This window comes from Marmota marmota, unplaced genomic scaffold (assembly GCF_001458135.2).
Source record: "Marmota marmota marmota unplaced genomic scaffold, marMar, whole genome shotgun sequence".
In the NCBI taxonomy this organism is placed as follows: Eukaryota; Metazoa; Chordata; class Mammalia; order Rodentia; family Sciuridae; genus Marmota; species Marmota marmota.
This window is the reverse complement of record NW_026000108.1, coordinates 29,590,334-29,612,918: the sequence shown is the minus strand read 5'-3', so window position 1 is coordinate 29,612,918 and position 22,585 is coordinate 29,590,334. Positions and strand designations below refer to the sequence as shown.

The following is a 22,585-nucleotide window of genomic DNA, read 5'->3' as shown; positions in this document are numbered from 1 at the left end:
CTAAAGACAGGACTTGTAGTGCATGTGTGTGTGCATATAGTTACGTTGGGAGAATTAAAACATGTCCTTAAAATCTGCCTCCCCAAATCTTCACATTGACCTGAGTTGCCTCTATCTTTCCTTGGTAAGTTCCAGGCTGACTGTTCAATCTACACCCAGAGGCTTGTGTTAATGGTGTTATTGCCCAATGCAATCTTGGAGCAGCACTCACTGTCACATACACCTGGTGGAGCTGGTCCTCATCTGTGCTAATATCCACGCCCTGTGTAGGTGTCATAATACCACAACACCTGGGTAACAATGTGACAGTTAACATTCATACTGGACACAGGTATGCATGAGGCACTCCTGGGCTGCAAACCAAAGCTGCAAAGTTAAAAAGAACAAACACCATAAAAACACAGGCATAGGTTATTTATCATTTTATTGCTTTCTTATTTCTTAATGCAGAGTCAATATTTTTTAATAAGGGTAGTAAGATGTCCAAAATTCAACATTATGAAACATTCAAATAGTAAAATATGATGTGGAAAGCAGCTCTCGTTCCTCCAAGCTATCCAGTGGAACCACTTGGGATAGCAGCTTCTAGACTTTACTGTGTCATCTTGGTAAACCATGACTCAAAGGAACATGAGAACCACTATTCTCTGATCCAGGGGAACAGAAAGGAGTCTCAAATGCCAACCAACCATTCAGGCACAGGGGACAGCATTTTGGTCTCCCTTTGAAATGGCCAGGAGATTCAAACGACTCCAACTATAGCAATCCCTCCTTTCATCCGGGACTTAAAAGAGACTCCACCACCACGAGAGTCAAAAGAAACTCCCAAGAAACATAAGACAGACCAGAAATGATTCTGCTGTCAGGGAAGTGAGCTGTGCCCGCACAGTTCTTCTCTAATTCTTCGTAAGAAAACAACCCATTCTGAGAGCACAGGGGAGGGGCCGTACACAGTGACCAGCTGAAACCAGAGCAGCTATGAGCGGCATTTTGCTTGAAGGAACGGGTCCTCATCATCCTGAGGGAGGGAGTTGCTGCTGGGTTCTGAATTCTGTTCAAAACACATGTTCTACCTCTGGAAAACTGTCAGCTGCCATACATCTGATTGCAAGTTCAGACCCATCGTTTTTTTTTTTTTTTTTTTTTTAAGTCCCAGAATCTTGGACACCCCTAAAAATCTCAATGTGCCCTGTCTTTCTGCAAGGAACTAGATATCCAAGGGGTGGAAAGAACTCAAAAGAGTTCAAAAAGATAGGACTCCAAGGAACACATGGCTGCAGTACGTCATACAATAGGAAAGGACAAATACATGACTCCATAGTATGAAATGCAACCTCCATGAAAAGCAAACACCTCGGGCTGCACCACTGCGGGCCGCATGCCAGCCACACAGCTGGAGTCTAAACACTGGTGATCTCCCTGAAAATATTATCCACCATGACTTTGATCAACCACACTTAAAAGACCAGCAAATTTGTATGGAAACACTCAATTTCTTTAAAAAGACAAACTTCCTTAAATATCAAGGATAGTAGCCAGGTTTACTTAAAAGTGATCAAGATGTCCAATTTAAATAAAACAATCTCAGTCCTTCCCCAGGGTCATCTTAGGTTTCCATAATAAGAATAGACAAGGGACAACTATACCTCACTGGTGTGGTCACGCAAACCCTCTCTTGAATGACAGACTCACACTTTGCCTGAGGAATCATCTTTGAACCTCTCCTGCTTCTGGAACCCAGTATTACAAATGCTCTTTACAACATAGTGCTACTCAAAGAGGAAATAACCAGGAAAAGTAAAGGTGCCTTTATTCACGTCCATGCCATCTAAAGCTACTGAGTACAGTAATCAAGCTGGAGAAGGGACGAATCACAACCTAAAACAATAAAACAAAAACTGGGACATGGGCCCTCTATATTGCAAGTTTGAGCTCAAAAGAATCTGCATGTTGGCAAGCCAGTTTCCTCCCTGAGAAGTTTGCTTCACGCTTTGTTTTCTCCCTCCAGCATCTTCTGTCTCTCCTAGTTAAGGCCTGGACAGTGTTGGGATAGTGTACAATTTCTCCGGAACCATTAGTCCCCCGAGGCCTCGGGCTGGGTGCAGTCTGGCTCCCTAGTGCCTGGCTCTGCAGGCTGCCTCCGCAGCTCCTCCACCATCTGAAGCAGGGCGGACCTCTCCAGCTCCAGAGCCAACATGGCCTGCTTCAGCTTGCTCTCACTGGTCAGGAGCTTCTCTACCGTGGCTTCGAGGCTCTGGATCCTACCATTTGCCATCTGGAGAACAGAAAGAGAAATAAGAATGCACCTGCCCATGGTAACACAGGTGAGGCCGCTGTGCACTCGGCTGCTGCCCAGTCTTGAGAGCACTTTGGAGCCGTGTCTTGGCAAAGACAAGCCTATGGCTGACTATCAGTTCTGGCCACAAAGGAAGCCATTTTTTTCCAGCTTCCCTTGCAGGCAAGCTGGGCAGGCCCCTACAAACACCCGAGAGCCTCTAGCACTTTCTTCCCTGCTTTATCTGCTCTGTGTGCCAGCTAATGAGAAGGCTGCATAGCACTGGAGGAAACCTGACCCCCTTGACTGCAGGGAGGACAGGGAAGACACAGCCAAAGAACCCTTCAGGGAGAAGGAGGAGAGTTCAGGGACATCCAGACTTCTGTGCTGGGAGGCTGAGAGGGGAGCTTTATATATGACTTGACCACAGCCTGGCCTATTCTAACTAATACTACATATAATACTAATACTAATATAGCTACAGGTACAAACTGATTCCACACTGACAAATGGTCAAAATGGCTTCCACGTGATGGTCAGGGTACTAAGCTCTCTAAACAAAAATATTTTCTTTTGGTACCAGGAATTGAACGCAGGGGCGCTTAACCCCTGAGCCACATCCCCAGCCTTGTTTTTTTCTTCCTGGAGACAGGTCCTCCCTAAATTGCTGAGGCTGGCTTTGAATTCCAATTCTCCTGCCTCAGCTTCCTGAGTTCCTGGGATTATAGGTGTGTATTACCATGCCTGGCTTCTTTTTCTTATTTTCCACAGACTAACAAGACATCACAAACCTAGGAACTTTCCTTTCCTTGGGAACACAGGATGGCCCAGCATTTTGCTGAGAGGGCACCAGGCCCTGGTTCACTGACCAGTCACCACCCTCAGAGGTGAGCAGCTTCCTCACTCTAGCTCCAAACAAGGACTGAGGATCTCATGCACCTCACATCTGCAGCACCTAACACATGGGTGCTAGGTGGGCAGAGCTCCCAGGTATTTCTCTAGCAACTGGGATTCCTTTCTAATCTACTAGGGTTGGATTCCCAGGCAACAAGCGTCTGCTCTAGTGGCATGAAGGGGCTCCCTGAGAGCAGGCACAGCTCTGACACTTATGCTAAGGTCCCCTGAGCCTGCCTAGCCCGTGCCTGAGCTCACAGCTGTACCCTCAGTGCTCTGGTTGGTACAGGACGACTCTATCTCATTGATCAGTCCAGTCATTTCCATGCCCCATATAGTTGATGTAGAAAAAAATGGTACAGCTATTTTTTTCTTGTTTTCAAAACCAGGAAAAGATTTTTTAGTAAGACAATCCCTGGGGCCGGGGTTGTGGCACAACATGCATAAGGCACTGGGTTCAATCCTAAGCACCATATAAAATAAATAAATAGATAGATAAATAAATAAACGGATAAAAGTATTAAAAACAAACAAAAAAAGACAATCCCTGTGCTGAACAGAAAACTCATGACTCCGGGACTAACTCCAATTGTGCCACTAGAACACTCAAAAAAAAAAAAAAAAAAGACCAAGAGGCACAGCTGGTCAGCTCTATGCATTACTCTCCGAGCATCAAAATCATACCCATTGTCAAGGCCTGAACCAGGACCTACCCCATCACTCTGAATTCTCACTGCATTGCAAGGTGTACCACACAACTCAGAGAATAGCAAACATGTTCACAAACATGCAGCTTAGAAGTGAGCTAATTTTTCATGGTTAGTAGTGAACTTTGCACAGTCATTTCCCATTCTGCAAGAATGGCAGCTTTCCTCAGTAAGAATGAAGCTCTTTTATGGAGAAAGTCACATCTTCTCTCACATGATCTGGCGTCCTATAGACTCTAGCTTAGTGTGGGTGCTCAAGAGCTTGTAGTTGCTGATTATAGTGAAAAAAAATCTACATGCACTGCCATGTGGCACTGTTTGGCATGTCCATGTCGTCATTGGAAGCGCTACTGGGCAAACAGGCTGAAGAACTTCACCTCTAGCTTCTAGACACATTCCTCTATGTTTACCAAATGAACAAAAAGAGACTGTGGTATGTTCATCAACCATATGAAACAAACAGAACCAAGTTAAGAAATAGGTAAATTCTGATATGGGCAGTGTGTGTGTGGGGGGGGGTGCGTTACACACAAAACCTCAGGATTATACTGGACACCTTTCTTGTACAAAATGGAGGCAGGCTTCCCACATGTGAGATGCATAGTCCCAGAGAGGATGAAAAACTATACCTAAAACCCCCACTAACATACCACAACCCAGCCCAACTCTTAAAGAGCTGCAGTGTCCCACTCAGCTTGGTGGTCCCCAGCACAGCCAGGACTCAGTAATTGTGGTGACTGGCTGTCTTAGTCAGGTTTCTCACTGTTGTGACCAAAAGACCTGACAATAACAATTTTAGAGGAGGAAAAGTTTATTTGGGGGTCATAGTTTCAGAATTCTCAATCCACAGATGACAAACTTCACTGTTCTGGGCCTGAGGGGTGGGACAGAGTATCAAGGCAGAAAGGTGTGGAGGAAGAAAGCAGTTCAAGACATGGCATCAGGAAGCAGAGTGAGAGTGAGAGAGAGAGAGAGAGAGAGAGAGAGAGCGAGAGCGAGCATGCTCCCCTCACCAGGGCCAAAATTAACCTCCAAAGGCACACACTCAGTGACCCACTTCCTTCAACCACACCTTAACTACCTTAGTTACCACCCTGTTAATCCCTATTAGGAGCTTAACAACTGATTAGGTTTAAAATCTGATAACCCAATCATTCCACCTCTAAGCTTTCTTGCATTGTCTCACACATGAGCATTTAGGGGACTCCTCATATCTAAACCATAACACTGGCATAAACAGGATTTCTGAATGATTTTCCCACAAGTGTGGAACCACTAGGTCAAGACAAAGACCATTCCAGAGAGAACATCTATAATTACCAATCACCACTTTCTTGAGGAATGAGCATCTTTTTTTCTCAACTCCCTGACCTTCCTAAAGGTCAAAAGCTGTCAGATGGTTTCCCACTCTTCATCACCAAAAGCCACCTGGGCATTAGCTTAAGAAAATGAGCCTTTTATGTGAGTCCTGCTGGTCTTAACAAGACAGATGCTTCCAGTGCAAATGGGAGCTGCGTTACAAGGGTTTCCGTCACATTATATCTCAGGGACATGCTGTTGGCTCAGATGCCATTTTAAATGGTCACCTGTACTGTGACTTGCACTGTACTCTTGCAGGCCAGATGAGGCTTTCTGTTCCCCTGAGACCTCCCTTCGGGTTATAGCTCAGACTTCTGAGGACAGTGTATACAGGCATATTTTCACTCTTGAAGAGAAAAATAAGTTATGTTTCAGAATGTGACTGGTAGTTAGGACTGGTTAAGGAAAGTATTTTCTGTTTGTTCCTGTACAGCAAACATCTACTAGGGTCTGCTCGGATAAATGCCTTTCAGACAAGAGCTGGTCTATATTAGGATCTCAAATGCTGGCCCTTCTCATATCACAGCCAAGTTCCAGTCTGTAAAGCAGGAACTTTCTACAGAACAGTCAGGCTCAGATCATGATGGAAAGTTTATTCTACCCACAGCCCAGTAACTCCATAAAACACATTTTTTTAAGGAAAATATCCATTTTTCTCCACAGCAACTTAAAAATTTAAAAATACTCTTAAAACAATCCCTGAACAATGACAGCATTCACCCATTTATGACATTAAAAAAAAGTAGAACATATGGCCACTTTATGTCATCTGACCGACAAAGGAGCTATTCTCTGTAGCGTGGTCTTCTTTTGTCCTTGTCACACAGATGAGGGAACAAGACAGAGTAGTAACAGTCTGCCCAGGTGACAGTGTGGGGGGCCCTCGTCTGGCAGGGTCAGGGCCTGGACTGTGCCTCAGTGCTGCTGCACCTCAGCCCTGTGTGCACAGGCCCTGTGACCTCTCTCCTCTAGGTCCTCACCCACATCAAGATGGACGTTTCCCAAGGATTCACAAGCAACGACCACTGTTTTAGTTAACTTTGTTAGGCAGATTCCTGTGTCCCTTTGCTCCCCTGTCATCCCTCCACAGACCTAGCTTGTTTCCCTCATGGCAGTTAAGGCTCTCAGCTCTCGTCATTACTCTAAACACAATCGATGGCATTCGACTTATAGTGCCACAGCATCCTGAGCCAAGTTTGTCTCTGGGTCTCTCCTAAAAGGGTAAGAAAAAAGCCTCCCAGAAAGCCCTGGGACTGTCTGACCTTAGCAAGGATAATATGTCTGCTCCGTAATAAAAAGACCCATTCTCCTTAGATACCTTTGATCCCAACTACAAACAGATCAGGGTGCAAAAGGTCCTCTGGTCATGGGAAAGCCCAGTCTGCTGTTGCCTTTGGTGAGTTAATGAACGACTATGCACCATGGTTCAGGGAGCTGTCTAATAAATATGCTCTACCTGCAATTGCTCAAGGAGGTCAAGGTTCTGTTTGCGTAAGCTGCTGTTGGTTTTCTCTAATTTATCCATTCTTTGGTTGTCACTGAGAGGAGAGGAATCAATAAGTTCTTCTTGAAGTACATGGTACTCAACTTCATAAGCCTGTAACTGTTTAGCGATGTCCATCTCAAATACCTGTTAGATACAGAAAGGCCATCAGGCTCCAAATAAGAGAAAAATTTCACATGTAAGCCTACACACACACACACACACACACACACGTCACTGAGCATCTATTAATCACCTCCTCATGCTTAGCAATATGCTTAGCAAGGCATGATAAATAAGGAAAACTCTCTATGCTGAAGAGGTAATCATTTTATTTGGGAAGAAAGGATAGAAGAGGCATCCAGAAATAATTCTGAGGTAACAATAAGTACAGGTTCTTGATACTCACCTTCCAAAAGCCAAACCTTAGTTTTAAGAAGACTTCCAAAAATTTATTTAGTTATTACTTCTTTTCTCTGAAAATTCTATTAGCTTAGATACATCAACTACGGGTTAAAGGGAGAAAACAAAACAAAACAAAACAAAATAATCGAAGTCTATTTGCACAGTCACCAAAGTTTAATTATAACTCAGCTGGGTTTTCAGGGTTGCAAGAACAGCTAAGTAATGGAACTGTGCCCTTTGCACAGATATGCTGAAATGAGCCAAAACCCAAATGCCACCCACACAGATGAGTGAATATGAAACAATGCCTGAGTTGTCTCCCTTCTCATCACAGCAGTTGTGATGAAAAATACCACGTGTGTGAAATGAAGCTCTACATGCACAAGTGACTCAGGGATGGCATCTGTACTTTCTCTTGGCAAGAAAGATACAGGGTTCCATAGGGCAAGGGGGCAGGGAGTCAGGAGACAGATGCTGCTGTTGCCCAGCATGTCCTCTTTCCTTCCCATTATCTCTCAAGGAACCCTATGGGCCAGGGCCTCCCAGCACAAGGGATGAGGCCCCAGTGTGGACCTGAGAATGCAGTCGCGCTGGGCCCAGGTGAATGTCTGCTTGATCAGAACACACTCCAGACTGAAGCGAGGCTTTGCAAGAGCAGAGCTACCTCTACTGCATTTCCTTACAAAGCAAACTCCAACACAAGTTAGACACCAGTGGGAAGCTATCGTCCCCTGATGGCACTCTGTGAACATCCAAGCTAACCTACCTCCGTGGACATCAATTTTTTTTCCCCCAAAGCTATGTTTACTTTGTCACAATTGTCAAAAGATTATTTTCCCTGAAGGTGAATTTTCATCTTCCTGGTTTTCAGTTTAATACAGTGATTAACACTAAATGGATTCAAAAGTCATTCTGTGACTAAGAATTAAACTACAAGAGATCATGCATGAGACCATGAGATCAAGTGGGTAAGAGAGAGATAAGGGGACTGTGTTGAATTGATTTCCTTTGGCCTTCAGAGTAACCAAGAGGTCACTGGCAATCACCACCTCCAGGTTACCATCAAGGTCACTGAGTCAGCCTTGAAACGGTGGCTCTACTGGAAACTCTCTAAATGATCTTGAGAGCATTACTTAACCTCCCCATCCTCAGTTCCTGGCCTCCAACATGGGGCAAATGTACACCACCTACCAGTGATGAGAATGAAATGAGATGACTCACACAGCACCCTGCACACGCCTGGCTGCACACACCTGTAACAAAACCCCCACTTTTCAACATTGTGCCTCAGCAAAACTAGAATGGATGCCACATCATGGAACTTTTGAAAAGCAAAAACCATAAAAGTGCTGTGGCACCTCTGTGTAATTATAAATCTGGTACTAAATAAGTGCCATAAACACAATTACTTATTTTGTCCACAAAAATTTATTTTCAAATCATCTCTTAACCTAGAAAACTCAGGAACAAAACCTCTGGCTCTTTACACATTTGGATGACCTGTTATGACTAATGGCTCTCAGCTGTGGCTAAGGGTGCACACTCCTCCAGGCTCCATTCCTCTGTAGGAGCCACTCTGGGTCTTAATCGCCTCAGCTCAATTGCATCACCACCTCCTGACTGCCAAAACACTCAACAGACCTTGATTCTGCAGTTATGCCCCAGAATTGATCCCTAACCATGACAGTGTATGGCGGGTGGGGAAAGAATCCTGGTTCCTGAACAATGTGTTCAGCCCCAGGCAAATTACTTGGGCAAAGGACAGAAGGGGTGGTGGTGGCAGGAGGGATCCTTGTCCTTGCACACTTAACAGGACACAAGCAACACACTGTTGGTGCCAGTTTTAGCTAGAGAAAGTACAGGAAGGCCTAAGATTAAAGCCTGAAGAAAAAAAGAGAAATGTTAAAGACGCCCAACCCCACAGGAAGGGGACAGGGATGTAGTGGAGGAGCAGCGCTCAAGTGCTCAGCTCCATCTGGCATAGGTCACTCCCTGAGCACCATCCCGCCACAACTGCAAGGCACCCGGCCCCTCTGAATGTAATCTTTCTTCTGGGTCCATGGCAGGATGACGGCACTTGAGTTGATCTATGCCTTCCCACCATCCTGACTCTCAGTTTCTCCAAGGTTTTCAGGAAAGTTCCAGAATTGGAACAGGAGAAAAGGGAACATTCTTTTCTGTTTGCCAAAGTATGGATTAGTTATTACCCCATTTTCAATATCTTGCCACAAAGATAAACCATTCATTTTTTTGTTATTAAAACAATATAGCTACATTATAGGAAGCTTGCAAAACAGAAGAAAAATTCCCAATAACACTCCCATCTTCTATTTCTTTTTATTCTTATTTCCATAAATGTTTTTCTAGTTAAAAACAAAATTTCCTCTCTCACTTTTTTCATTTAATAGTATATTCTAAGAGCTCTTTCATGTTGCTGTGTCTTCATAACCATAATTATAAATGACTTCATGTGTCCTCATTTATTGTACCATGACTATGTCAAGTGTTAGATATCTTGTTACTTTCAAATTTTTGAATTATAAATGACAACTCCAAAGTAATACCCTTATACAAATGGACTTTCCATATTTTGGATTATATCCTAAGGATACATTCCAAGAACTGAGATTACTGAGTTAAAGGTTTTACATGTTACTGCTTGTGATACATATTGCCAAACTGCTTCCCAAGTGGAAACAACAGTCAAGGTACAATGCCACTGGCAACATACCAATGTGCCAGATACAGTATACCCTAGGTGCTGTATCCTGGCATTAAAAAATGTCAGTTTTGTCATCTAGTAGGTAAGCACTGTATATTATGCAGAAATTTAAATTATGCATGAATCTAAGTATTTTCCCAGACAAGTGTTTACTGGCTCTCCCCTTCGGTGGATTGTTTATGTTCTTAGCTCAATTGCTATGGGAGACTCAGTGTTTCTCTTTGTAGTTCATGGACACTGTATAATAAAAGCCTTAACTCTGGTGGCCTGCAAAACTAGCCACATACTTTCCACCTTCCTAATCCCCAGACCCTGCTTCCCAATCTCCAGGAATGGACAGTGGGAGCAGCTGGCATGGGTGTCGGCAGCAAGGGGAGCACTGTCTGCGGTAAATTTAAAAACAATGAAGTCGACTAAGAGTTGGTCTGCTTTTATTACCACCACATGTGAGCAATTTTAAACAATGCCAGTGGTAAAATACTCTCTCTACTGTCCCATCCTCTTGGTGGGGCGCTGTTGGTCCTTTTACAAAACTAATCATTTCAATAGTGCAAACTGCCCAAGACTGGAGGGCTCCCTCCCCAAGGGGCAGAAGAAGCCACCTCACAGTTGCAATATCTTCTGAACACAGGAACTTTGTTAGGGTTTTGCTTTCATCCTACCAAATCTCATTTCATCCTCAATTGCAAGAGACCAGTTCTTAAAGTTGTACAGCTTTCAAATGGTCCTGTAGAAGTGAGTCCCCAGGTGATCTTGTAAAAATACAGATTCTGACTCAGCAGTCTGGGGTGGGCCCCAGAGTCTGATCTAATGATAATGCTGGGGCCACAATGAATAGACCCAAAGGATGTTGAAAAGAAGCCACAGGCTCTCCCTCCCAACTGAGGCTGGAGTCAGAAGATGCTAGTGCTTACGTGCAACTGACAGTTCCTTCAGTGAGTACAAGGTCACACTAAGGAACTGTCATGGAGGTTTCAGAGACCCTGGGTCTTCTACCTGCACTGTCAATGCACTGTGGCTGCTCCCAACCTGGGTGTACTAAGCCAGAGCTCAAGAACCCAGTCCTTGGCCCAAAAGTCTCTCTTCCATTTGGAATGTTGACCAAGCTGACTATAGGGACAGCACATAATGAAATGGGCTGTAGCTGTCACAGAGAACCCCCCAGACTCTACTCTCCCACCGCAACCTGTCATCTTCAGGGCCCATGCTCTGAAGCATGCAATGAGCACACATCATCTCCACCCCGTGGACTGCCCAGGTTCAGGCCTGGCAGCTCTAAGCCTGCTGAAGAACTGCACCATGCCCAGATCTGATCTCCATGCAGGACTCAAGACTCAAGCACCCTCTGGCGGGAAAGAGACAGCCAGGCTGACAGAACACTCAGATGCCAGGTTCTAGACAGAAACAGAAGGCAAGGAGACTATGCAGAGTTTATCTGTTTTCTACCAAAATCACTGCTGAAATGAAAACCTGGGCCCCCATTGCAGATTCTGTGCAACCTACACCCTTACACCAAGTCTGCCTGGATTCTCCCACCTGACTCCAGCAGCAGCCTTCAGGAACCCATGGCCTTGCCCCTGTAAGCCCTGCCCTTAGGCATGCAGTGCCGGGCATGTTACTCTCTAAGCCCCGTTTCCTTACTATAAAAATGGGAATCCTAATCCTAGACTTGTTAAGGAGTCAGTGTAACACTGAATGCCAAATTCAAAACAGTTACCTGAAACAAATCAGGTACATCTCTACACAATTTCTCTTCCCATTTGTACACTTCCAACATTTAGAGAGTACCTGATGCCTACTAGGATATCAGGTACTTTTGGTAAGTACTACCCTTTTATGGAATAAGGGAGAAATGGGATTCTTCCTGGAGTTCCACACCCAGTAAACGGAATGTCACTGAGAGGCCTGTCCCAGAGCCAGGACAAGCTGGCAGTGGGCACTCACTAGATGAAGATTTGGTCCAGGCAAGCAAGGCTCTCTGGTTTGCCCCAGCAGCTATGAAACAGACAGAAAAAGAAATAAGAAGGGAATAAATATAAATATGACACAAATTAAATAATGCAAAAGGCAGATAGTTCAGTATTAGGATACAGATAAAACAAAGAAAGCTCCATAATTAAATGACTCCCAGAGGCACTGAATGTTGAACAGCTGCTAAAGCAATTTGAGATGAGACAAGTTGAAGCCCCACCCTTCCCCTCCACTGCAGAGTGAGTGTGGGCCAGTAAATTAACCACTTTATATCCTCTCAGGAATGCGGTCATGACTGAATGAGATCATATGTATGTGTAGATTTCCTAGAACCTAGCAAAAAGCAAGGACTCAATAAGCCAAAGCCATCCACCTCCAGAGGATTGTGCCAGGGAAGTAAAATAACATCAAGAATGGAGCTTATTAGTTAGCTCAAGATCAGTGTGAGTGGGAAGGAAATCCTCTTTCACACTGGTATATGCAGTGAGCAGAGGTCCAAAGTAACAACAGGTATGAAAACTCTCCTTTTTCAGGCCAACTTGTGCTTAACACCTAAGATGGAGCAGCAAATGAAGATCAAAAACACTGCATCTGGATGCAATCCACTGGAACTGCTGGATCATCTGGACTATAAGAAATCTCCAGAATAAGGATTAAAAAAAAAAAAGCTTCATTCTATTATTTGCTTTTACCTGACTGCTCTATATTTTCATTACTGCTGAAATGAAAACCTGGGCCCCCATTGCAGATTCTGTGCAACCTACACCCTTACACCAAGTCTGCCTGGATTCTCCCACCTGACTCCAGCAGCATCTCAAGGGCATATCTAAGGATATGAAAGTCAGAAGACCTGTTGCTGACCTCAGAACCACCTGTCTGGATTGTATATTTGATCATGCTCTTGAAAGCTCCCAGTAATTATCTCCATTGGCTTAGATGTGGTGATCTATGTGGTGATCACCTTCCAAAAGCCAAACCTTAGTTTTAAGAAGACTTTCCAAAAATTTGCTTTCCCCACCCGCCACACACTGTCATGGTTAGGGATCAATTCTGGGGCATAACTGCAGAATCAAGGTTCTAGACTTAGGAGAGGCCTGACTGCTGACTATGCAGTGACCCAGAGATGAAACCTCTTCCAGCACATTCTTGGTCACCTGGCCTCTGGACACTTGATGGGGACTGTCTTCTGCTAAACTGCTTAGCCTTTCATTAACTGCAACAGTTACTGCAAGATTCTTCCTTACACAGAACTGAAATCTACTCCCAGGGCCAATCCAAACCATTTACCATCTGGCCAAGTTGTAATTCTCAGCCAAATCCACCTCTAAAACTCCACCATTTCAGACAGCAACAACTCTACCACAGAAAGAAACCAGAGGTACTGCAGCCACAGATGTGGAACTGTAATCTGGGGGAAAAGCACAAAAAACTACACAGTCATAGAATATATGCCCCTAACACAACTCTGCTATCAAAGAGTTAATTTCAATTAATACAATTCAACAGAAAAAATCATTCATTTTATGAAAGTCTGCACTGTACAAATGTACACATTTCAGGAGAACTACTAGAGCCGAAGGTTCTTAAATGAAAGCAACTACTGATGACTTGAACTTGCTGCCACACCTGAACACTGCCCCCAAGTTTCCTTGCATCATTTCACCATGACACTCACAGCATATACACCCAGGCACACATTTAATCACACAGCATATATTTGTGATGTGCCTCCTACACGCCAGGCACCATGCGAGAAGTTCTTCAGAACAGAAAGCAGCAAGGAACAGCTTTTGCTCAGAAGAAATTGAAGCTTTTACAGACCCAGGAACCGATAAGTATCTGGAAGGTCAGGACTGAATCATACCTGATTGATGGTCTTCTCCATTTGTACCAAGCCCAAGTTAGGTAGTGTGTTTTTTATAAAGTCCACTATGGTTTCTAAGTTTTCATGCTGCAGAATCAAGGGCTTATGGCTTCCCAAAAGACTTAGAGCCACTTTAAATATGACCTCTGACCCCTGAAGAAAGATCATATCTGGGAAAACAGAAACAGAGTTAAGTCATGCCTGTTTCTGACAAAATACCATTCTGTTTCCTTTTCTTCACATCATAGAGCAGAAGGGTAGGAAACATAACCCCAAACTGCAAATTTTATTTCCTTTTTCAGAGTGTGCTACTTCAGATAGGGTTGTCAAGACGATTCTGCAAATAATAAAAATAATAAACACACTGCTTACATTTTGTCACAGGTTCATATAAATCTTTTTTCCCCCCACTCTGAAAATTATTTTAATTCAAGTATGCTTTAAAAGTTATATTGAGAAAAAGAAAATGGTTTTTATTTTTTCTAAGAATGTTCTGGATTTTAAAGAAGTTACTAAAACATTTTTAAATGGATAAACTGAAAGATTTTTATGGAAATTAAGATAGAATAAGTAAAACAGTTTTCTAATAAGGGATAGGATTAAAAAGATCTCTAAAAACTGTAAAAAATCACATCATTGCAAAAGCACATTATATAAATGAGCATCCTGAATTTCAACATATTAATGGATGAAAAAAACACTTTTCTCGCTAAGTAGTTTAAAGAACTTTGCCAAGGCTACTTTCAAGTTCTTGCTATATTTTCTTAGAGAAACTGGCAAATCATAACAATGCCTATATTTATATTACATAGTGCAAGGGCAGGCAGGCAAGTGGCCAAGTCAACCAGTTGAGAGCAACCCAGCCATCTCCTCCTTTCTTGGAGAAGTGACTCCACTGGACAAAGAGAAGCAAATGTCCTGGGGTTAAAGCATAGCCATAGCAACTAGTAATTAAGTGTCTAAACTCAGGCCAGTTATCTAATAACTAGAATAATAAACATAAGAAAAAATATACAATTTTAAAGACACGAGTAGAAGTAAAATCAGAGGCAAGAGTGAATTTCTTTCTTTTTTTTTTTTCCTTCTTTTGCTTTTTGGCTACAGGCTAATGGAAAGAATGAAGCAGTTGTAAATGTCAATTCAAGAAAACTGAGGGAAAAAAAAGAGGTGAGAGAGTCCCTGCTAGGCCACCTTTCCAGGTTTGGTCTGATAACATGTAAAAGCCATTAAGCAGCAGCAAAGCAAAGGCTGACTGCTGCTCTGCCTGTGGGGAACTCGGAGCAGTCTCCAAAGTGCAAAAAGCAGAAACAAGGGGCCTGGGAACCTATCAGGTTAGCCCTTGAGATGCTGTGACTTCACAAAGCCCTAACCACAACTGGAGCTGGTGCTAGCTGGGACAGGTCCTATGCTAGGTGACGGCAGTCCTGAGATCAGCCTGCCATGGCTGATCGGCATGAGTACCACACAGCTTTCACTAACATCCCAGCTGTTGACGGTCCTGGGTGGCCGGCCCCAGGATGGGAAGGGATGCCAGATCCCTGGTTTTCTTATGCAGGGCTGGCTGTCCAGGCTGCGAAGACAATTAGAGAACCGATGGGATCTTTGAAAACCTAAACTTCTTCAGGGAAGTACGATCCATAATGAGGCAGTGCCATGGAAGAATATTCCAGCAAATATGTTTATTAAAAATATGGTCTATTTATGTAATTCACCACTACAGGAAATAAAATAAAAAGATCTATAATAGTACTACAAAATGCATTTTTAAACAGAAATGATATTGCTAAAAACAAAATGACAAATTAGATTTGAAGTTTAGTGGTTAAGCTAGTACAACTTCCTTTTAATATATGAACATTTTATAGCTTTACAAAAATTTCTCTTTCAGAATAAAAATTGACCTTTTTTATAAGGATCGTGGGGAAAGGATTTCATTGTCAAATCAATGATTTCTTATGGCTTGGCATCTTTAGTCTCTGAAGAACAAGTACCTTAAAACTGTACCTTAAAATTAGGTGCACTATCACCACATCTAAGCCAACGGAGATAATTACTGGGAGCTTTCAAGAGCATGATCAAATATACAATCCAGACAGGTGGTTCTGAGGTCAGCAACAGGTCTTCTGACTTTCATATCCTTAGAATCTTGGTTTTCACAATGACTTAAGACAGTGCTTCTTACAATTCTAAACTAGGACTTTGGATTGTATGAAGAAAATGAAAGGAAATTTGGAGAAGTGTTTGTGTGTTTGTCTTTTTATTGGTATGTTTAAAAAATAACCCTGGTCATGTGTATTTTATTGGGTCTGTTTGCATTTAATGGAATAAAATGGAAAGGTTCTTTCCTATATTACTCAAGACCTTCTGGAGCATTCTTCCTGAGGAGTTTCTTCTAATTTAACTTAAGCATTAGTTGCTATCAGGCACTGAGGATTTAGCCATGAACAAAAGCACAAAGAAGAACTGCAGAGACACCAATGCATGCTGGCTTGGTAGCCAGGGTGCTATGAGAATAACGAAGACGGGGAAAGACCAAGGAAGGTGAGTGCTTGAAGAGCCAGTGGGAACTGCTAGGTGAGAAGTCAGGCAGTAACATCCTGAGCAGGGTGTAGGTGGGGAAGGTGTGAGAGAAGCTCCTCCTGTGCAGGGGACTGAGGGCACTTTGGTAGGGGGAAGAACACTGGCTGTGTGGGGCAGACTGTGGGGTGCACAGCCAGCTCATCAAGGCCTTCCACTCCCACTCTGGTCAAGGCATGTAAAGCCTTCCGCGACTGCCCACTTTACCTCTGCTCTGAATGGGTCAGTGCCTTGGCAAGAAGGTGACGCTAATGACATCTAGGTTCTGGGTCTCATCCCGGCAAGAGCTCCTTAGCTTAAGAGAGAAAAGGTGCCTTTTATGGGGCCTACTGGCTCCTTCCAGCAGGCTCTCAAACACTCACTGCCAGTCGAGTGAATGCTCCATTCACACCTCCCACACCTCCTGCTCCCAGTGCCCACCTCAGCCCAGAAGCTTCTGGTAGACTGGGTAGGTCTTAAACAAGAACTTCATTTGGGTACCTGATGAAAGAACATGCTGAAAGGGTTGAAGGAAGACCCCCTCAACTGGCATGGGACAATTGGCCTCCTAAATCTTATCTGACAGGGGCTACAACTATGGCTCAGTGGTAGAGCAATTGCCTAGCATGTGTGAGGCACTGGGTTTAATCCTCAGCACCATATAAAAATAAATAAAATAAATAAATAAAATTATGCCCATCTACAACTAAAAAAATTTTTTTTTATATCTATCTGACGGCATTTGGGAGAGACTCTATATTTACATAATCAGTACTTCCCCCCTCACTCTAGAAATTTTAGAAATTAAAGATAATTTTTCAATGGCTGTAAAATAAGTTACTATAATCCCCCACTACTTCACCCCAAGTATTTTAGTTTTGTATGGCTTCCAATCCATATCCATATCCATTTGCATGCTGGATTTTTTTAAACCAGTAATGTCCTGGGAAAGGTGCACTGAAGTCCTCACTGGAAACCACTGTTTGCAGAGAACTGCCGGAGGCATCGAGCGGCACTGCAGCAGCCCAGGCACAACCTGCAGTCCATCCCTCTCCATAGGACTTTCCTCCTGTCCCTTCCCTTTCCTCTCAGGTTTTTCAAGCCTCCTAGAAACACACAGGAAGTTGAGGGAATGTTAAATCAGGCTGACTCCACAACTTCCCACATTATTCGCCGAGAATTCCACTAGCTACTTCCCTTTAGCGATGCTGCAACAGTCCTGTTCCCATGTTCCAGCGTACAGGACCTCTACTTACAATCCTGTGATCTCAAAGTGAAATCTTCCTCTGTGAACTCACGTGGTATTCTCTTTCCCAGCCACCTGTCTCTGTCCAGGCTAACCCCTCTCCTTGACTTTCTCTCAGGAGCCTGTGGCCTTCTGGTTGTGGCACATTCCTATCAGGAGCAGATGGGGAGCTGACAACAACTGTCAGGAAGGCTGACAACAACTGTACAGATTCTTTCCTTCTGTCATTTTGGTACTGAGGAATGAACCCAGGGGAGCTCTACCACTGAGCTAAGTATCCAACTCTTTTTTTTTTTTTTTTTAATTTTGAGACAGGGTCTCAACAAATTGCCCATATTGGCCTTGAACTTCCTATCTTCCTGCCTCAGCGTCCCGAGAAGATGGGATTACCACCTACGAGGCATGCACCACCACACCCAGCTTACTGTACAGATTTTTTAAAACTCACTTCATTGTCACTGCATGACATTGCCTGAATGGCCAGACGGTTTCCTGGTCATACAGACATACTTGTTTTCCCAGTCTATTTTTGTCCTAAAACTTCACTAAAGCCTGCATTGCATTACAGGTGGCTTATGCAAAACCCTCAGTTTCATGCCCCACCACCTCGTCATCTCCTTGGCAGGACATCCTAGAGGAAAACACTAGGAGCCCAACACTGCAGCCTCCTCCACCAGTAGGAGCAAGCAGCTCCTATTTTCTGGATTTTTCTTCCCTACAGGAAGATGTGGTTAGAAGGTGAACAGAATAAGCATTTTCCCCAAGGTCCTGCTAACCTTCAACCAGAAACACATAGAGGAGAGCGGTGTGGCACCAGGCAGGATGACAGCTAACCAGTGTGACTTCCAAGCATGGCTGAGGCACACATACTGTTGGTAGCTGCCCTTCAGATAGCAAATCCTTGATTTCCTTAATTTGAAGTGACCTATAATTCACACGTGAGCTATGCTGATGCAAGTGGAGAATCTTTTACTGATGTATAAAACAGCGAACAGTCAACAAAGGTCCGTTTGTTTTTAGGGTTTATCCAGGCTTAAAGGCTTATAATAAAATGGGCCCCAGGCCAAAAAAGATGAGAGTCTGGATGGCAGGCTTCAGAATTTAAAACTAAGCTACCTTCCACCTGGGGCTCAACAAACAGGGTTAAAGTCACCAAAACTGTATTTAGAAATGGTTTTTAAAAAACATCTTTTCAGTGGAACCAACTAAATTGTTCAAGTCCTGAAGGCTATAAGGACTATGCGAAAACATCCAGTAGAGTCTACAGAGTGACGTCACAGCACAGGGCTTCCTTGAGCTCCCATGGCTGCCTCTAATCCCTGGCGCCCTCAATCAGCCAGACAGGAACCCACTTAATCCAGTAGGCAACACTGGCACCTTTATACTGCATAAGAAACTCCAAAACCCACCACTGCCTCACAGAGAAAAACATCCTCCTCAGCTTTTATTTATGAACTTATTTCTAGAAGGAGCTTCACAGAGCTCTAAATTATTCCACAACAGAAGGGCTCTTTGCTTCTTTTTTCATGTCTTTTGCCCACTTATGCAGCCTAAGGAAAGACTTTTCCCCAGAGCCCAGAACTCCCTGCAGGCAGAAGCTCCAGCAGTGGTCCACAGGCAGGGGTGACTCAGTGGCCACCATGCAGTTCCTCCAGCTCCAGCTGGTGGTCAGCCCAGCTCCCTGGGGAGGACTTTCTTCCCAAGCCATGGAATTCAGTGCCTGGGCTATTTTCAAACTAACAAATGGCATTCTCTCCTCTCTCCCTCAATCTTGAGTCCTCTTTGTGACCTTGTATGAAAAACAGAATTATGGACATCATTACCACAGGTGCAAGTATGACTGCACATATGGTGTGATGCTACATTGTGTCCAACCAAAGTTGTGCTGCAATTGTGTACAATGAATCAAAATGCTTTCTGCTGTCATGTATACCTAATTAGAATAAATACATTTTTAAAAAACAGAATTATGAGAAACTATAAGTAAGGTGGGTTGATGTATTTTTTTAAATTTATCCAAAGTAAAAAAAGAAAAAAAAACCAAAACACCACAGAAATCACTGGCAACAAAACAACAAGAAAAACTGAAGGCCACAGCTAGAGATCTAATATCTGTAATTTTTCCCCCCAATACTAGGGATGGAACCCAGGGTTTTGTGTGTGCTAGGCAAGCACTCTACCACCAAGCTATTAACACTTTTTATTTTATTATTGATACAGGGTCTCACTAAATTACCCACGTTGGTCTTGAACTTGGAATCCTCTTGCCTCAGCCTCCCAAGGAGCTGGGATTATAGGGTACGTCACCATACCTGGCTTTTTAACATAATATGTAAAATTTACAAAATCCACCTAAAATAGTAATATCAGTGTTTCTCTACATTCCCTTTAAGATGTTCTTTGATTCTATAAATAAATCTTTGAAAGTATAAGATTACATGTTTTTAAACTATCAAATGACTTTCCATAAAGGACATTTCCTTCACAATAAAAAAATAAGTGAATATAACCTGAATTGTCAAAAATGTTAGTTTCATTTTAAATTGGGGAAAATAAGTCGTATAGGAATTGATTGTGCTCATGGTATTTCACCAGGTTCCCGATATGCAAAGAGGATGGCCCTTGTCCCTGCTTATCTCAAGGAGACTGTGAGACTTTACCCATGAACTCCCATGTTTCTCAAAGAGTAAAATCAAGAAAAGGGTAGGTGTGGCCCACAGACAACCTAAGGTCACGGCAGGGCATAGCCGTGAGTGTGAGAGGTGTCAGGGTAGAAGAGGAGAGAGTCACCCACAGAGCTGTCTCAGATCCTGACGGAGAGGTCTTCCAAAGTAACTAGAAAAAAGAAGAGCTAGAGGCAGCGAGAGCAAAGAAGGGAAGGAGGACACAGAAAAGGAACCTAGAAAGAGTACCAGGCCAGAGGCGGGGGGCAGAGAGGCTGAAGACAGGGCTCCTGGCCAAGTCTGCCCTATCAGGACTCCCTTAGGGACAGCCATCGGGCTGTGAGGGGAATCTGACTAAACTCTCAAGGTAGAGACAGCTAGGGAAGCTTCTGGAAATCCAGGATGCAGGAGTCCCCAAACCAACCCTCACTAAACTCAGACTGTCAGTGATACCCTGCTCCTAGTGAGTGGCACAGTTACAAAATTAAGCAGATCCAGGATTACGTGACAAGAAACGCTTCTTGCCCCACAGGAGAATGCTTACCAAAGACTCTGGCTACGAAGCCCAGTGGGAACTGCGAGGCGAACACGGTGAGGAACCAGGGTGCAGCGTAGAGACTGGGGCCGATCTCGTGCTCCTCCAGGTGATCATAGAGGTCTCTGTGGTAGTCGTGGAGAAGCCGCGACAGCTGGTACATCTGGATCTGCAGGGACAGATGCCCACAGGTGCTGGGAATCCAAGATGGGCTGTGTACCCCAACTTTCCCATCCTCACGCCTAAGGGAATCATGGCACTTTAACCTTTCTTTTGGCTGAGGCAGTCACTGACCTCGGCTTTTAACTCCTTTAACAGTGCTTCCTGGGGGACCATGGTGCAAGAGGCACTGGCTGGGAATAGGCCCAGGACACTAGTGTTAAGTGCCCTAACACTCTCTTTTTACTGTCCTCTCTGTCCCTTGGCTAAGGGAATCTCAACATCTGCCTTGTGCTAGCATTTCAAAAATTCTTATACAAATACATATTCTTTGAGAAACTCAGATGCAGGTGAATTAGAAATAAAAGGCCAGTCTCTCTGCTGAGAATAAACTGAGGGCATGTCACGATTCCAGAGACATCCACCATACATGTTCACTCAGTCAGTTCCCTGTGAACTCACAAAAGGCAGGACAAGTGTAATTTTTAGATTTATAACATATGGAATACATAGATCCCAGGCAAGATCATACAGGAAGCTAAGTATTTTTCTTAAGGTGAATAACTTTTTCCAATTAAAGTTTGACTCCAAAGTCAAGATGTCCTTCCTCAAAGAATGTTACGATTCTGGCAGGAAGCTCACTCCAGTTCCCAGCAGCCCCATGGCTCTCAGGGGTTTTTTAGCCAGCCCAGCAAATCCATGGCCTGGCCCAAGGAAACAATAACCTTTAAAGAGGGTCAGAATCCAACTGAGATGCTCCAAGCTGGGTATGTACTACCCCAAATGGGGAAAAATAAAACCACTTTCAGAGGCCTAAAAAATAAACTTCTCTTAAACATCAGCCAAAGTCTAATCAACTGAGGCCACTGGCCCCTGAAAGATTTGTGTGTTATGCTGAATTATAGGAAATTTAAAAATTCCACTCTTTGATGACAGATGCCTCTACATTAAAGATAATGAAGGGAACGGAGGAAGAACCTGACAATGTGTGGAAAGTGCTTTGTGGGTCAAATATTTTAGTGGACGGAACAATCCCTCTACGAGATTCGTGTTCATGTGGTTCATATTCACAGGTCGAGGCAGAATAATATTCATGTAATTTTGGATTCTCAAAGTCCTTGGCTCTAATGATACTTTCTAAGGCTCTGAAATTACAGAACTCTGCTGGGAAATGAACATATAAACACAAGTTCCAACATTTTAAGCAACAGTTAGATATATTCCCGAAGGAGGATCCAGTGCTCTTCCTCACTCTGAAATGTGGAGGGCAGTGCCCGGCGTGTGGACATGCTGCTCTGTCTGGCCTCCTTCAACAGACCTGTTCGTTTAGTAGATACTGCCTACGCCCACTCCATCCTGGGAACCACTGTTGAAACTAGAGACACAGCTTCAACACTATCACAACCTCCCCTCCCATGACGCTCACCACGCCAAGCAAAGCCAGAAAACAGGTCAATGAGCAAATGAACAAAAAAAGATAATTTCTGGCAGCGAAGATGTTTTGCCAAAGAAATGAGGAGGCTGATAGTGACAGTGTGCTGGGGTGCAAGAGGGAGGTCACAGCATACAGTGATCAGGACGAGCTTCTCCCAGGACGTGGCATGTGAGCCAAACCCTGGATGACAGGGTTGGGAAGCAGGTCTCAGAGGCAGAGACCAGCTCTGCTACTTGTTAGCTGTGTGACCTGGCCCAAAGATGTGACTGTTTTGAGCCTCAGTTTTCCTATCAACAAAATGAGCCAATTAA

General features: G+C 43.8%; 1 protein-coding gene across 6 annotated transcripts in view; it reads right to left on the bottom strand.

Annotated features, from left to right (window-relative positions):
* Nucleotides 1-407: 407 nt before the first annotated feature.
* The window catches only part of Tbc1d1 (TBC1 domain family member 1), a 203,178-nt gene continuing 181,000 nt past the window's right edge, over nucleotides 408-22,585 (bottom strand). For 5 of the 6 annotated variants that reach the window (XM_015482021.2, XM_048784323.1, XM_015482022.2 and 2 more), the window contains 4 exons: nucleotides 20,690-20,849; nucleotides 13,681-13,850; nucleotides 6,692-6,865; nucleotides 408-2,275 (listed from right to left, as the gene is read on the bottom strand). In XM_015482021.2, the coding sequence (XP_015337507.1) occupies nucleotides 2,075-2,275; nucleotides 6,692-6,865; nucleotides 13,681-13,850; nucleotides 20,690-20,849 (705 nt within the window). In that variant the 3' untranslated portion in view covers nucleotides 408-2,074. Of the gene's footprint in view, nucleotides 2,276-5,462; nucleotides 5,582-6,691; nucleotides 6,866-13,680; nucleotides 13,851-20,689; nucleotides 20,850-22,585 lie in introns of all 6 variants that reach the window. The other variant, XM_048784322.1, reaches the window with a different exon arrangement.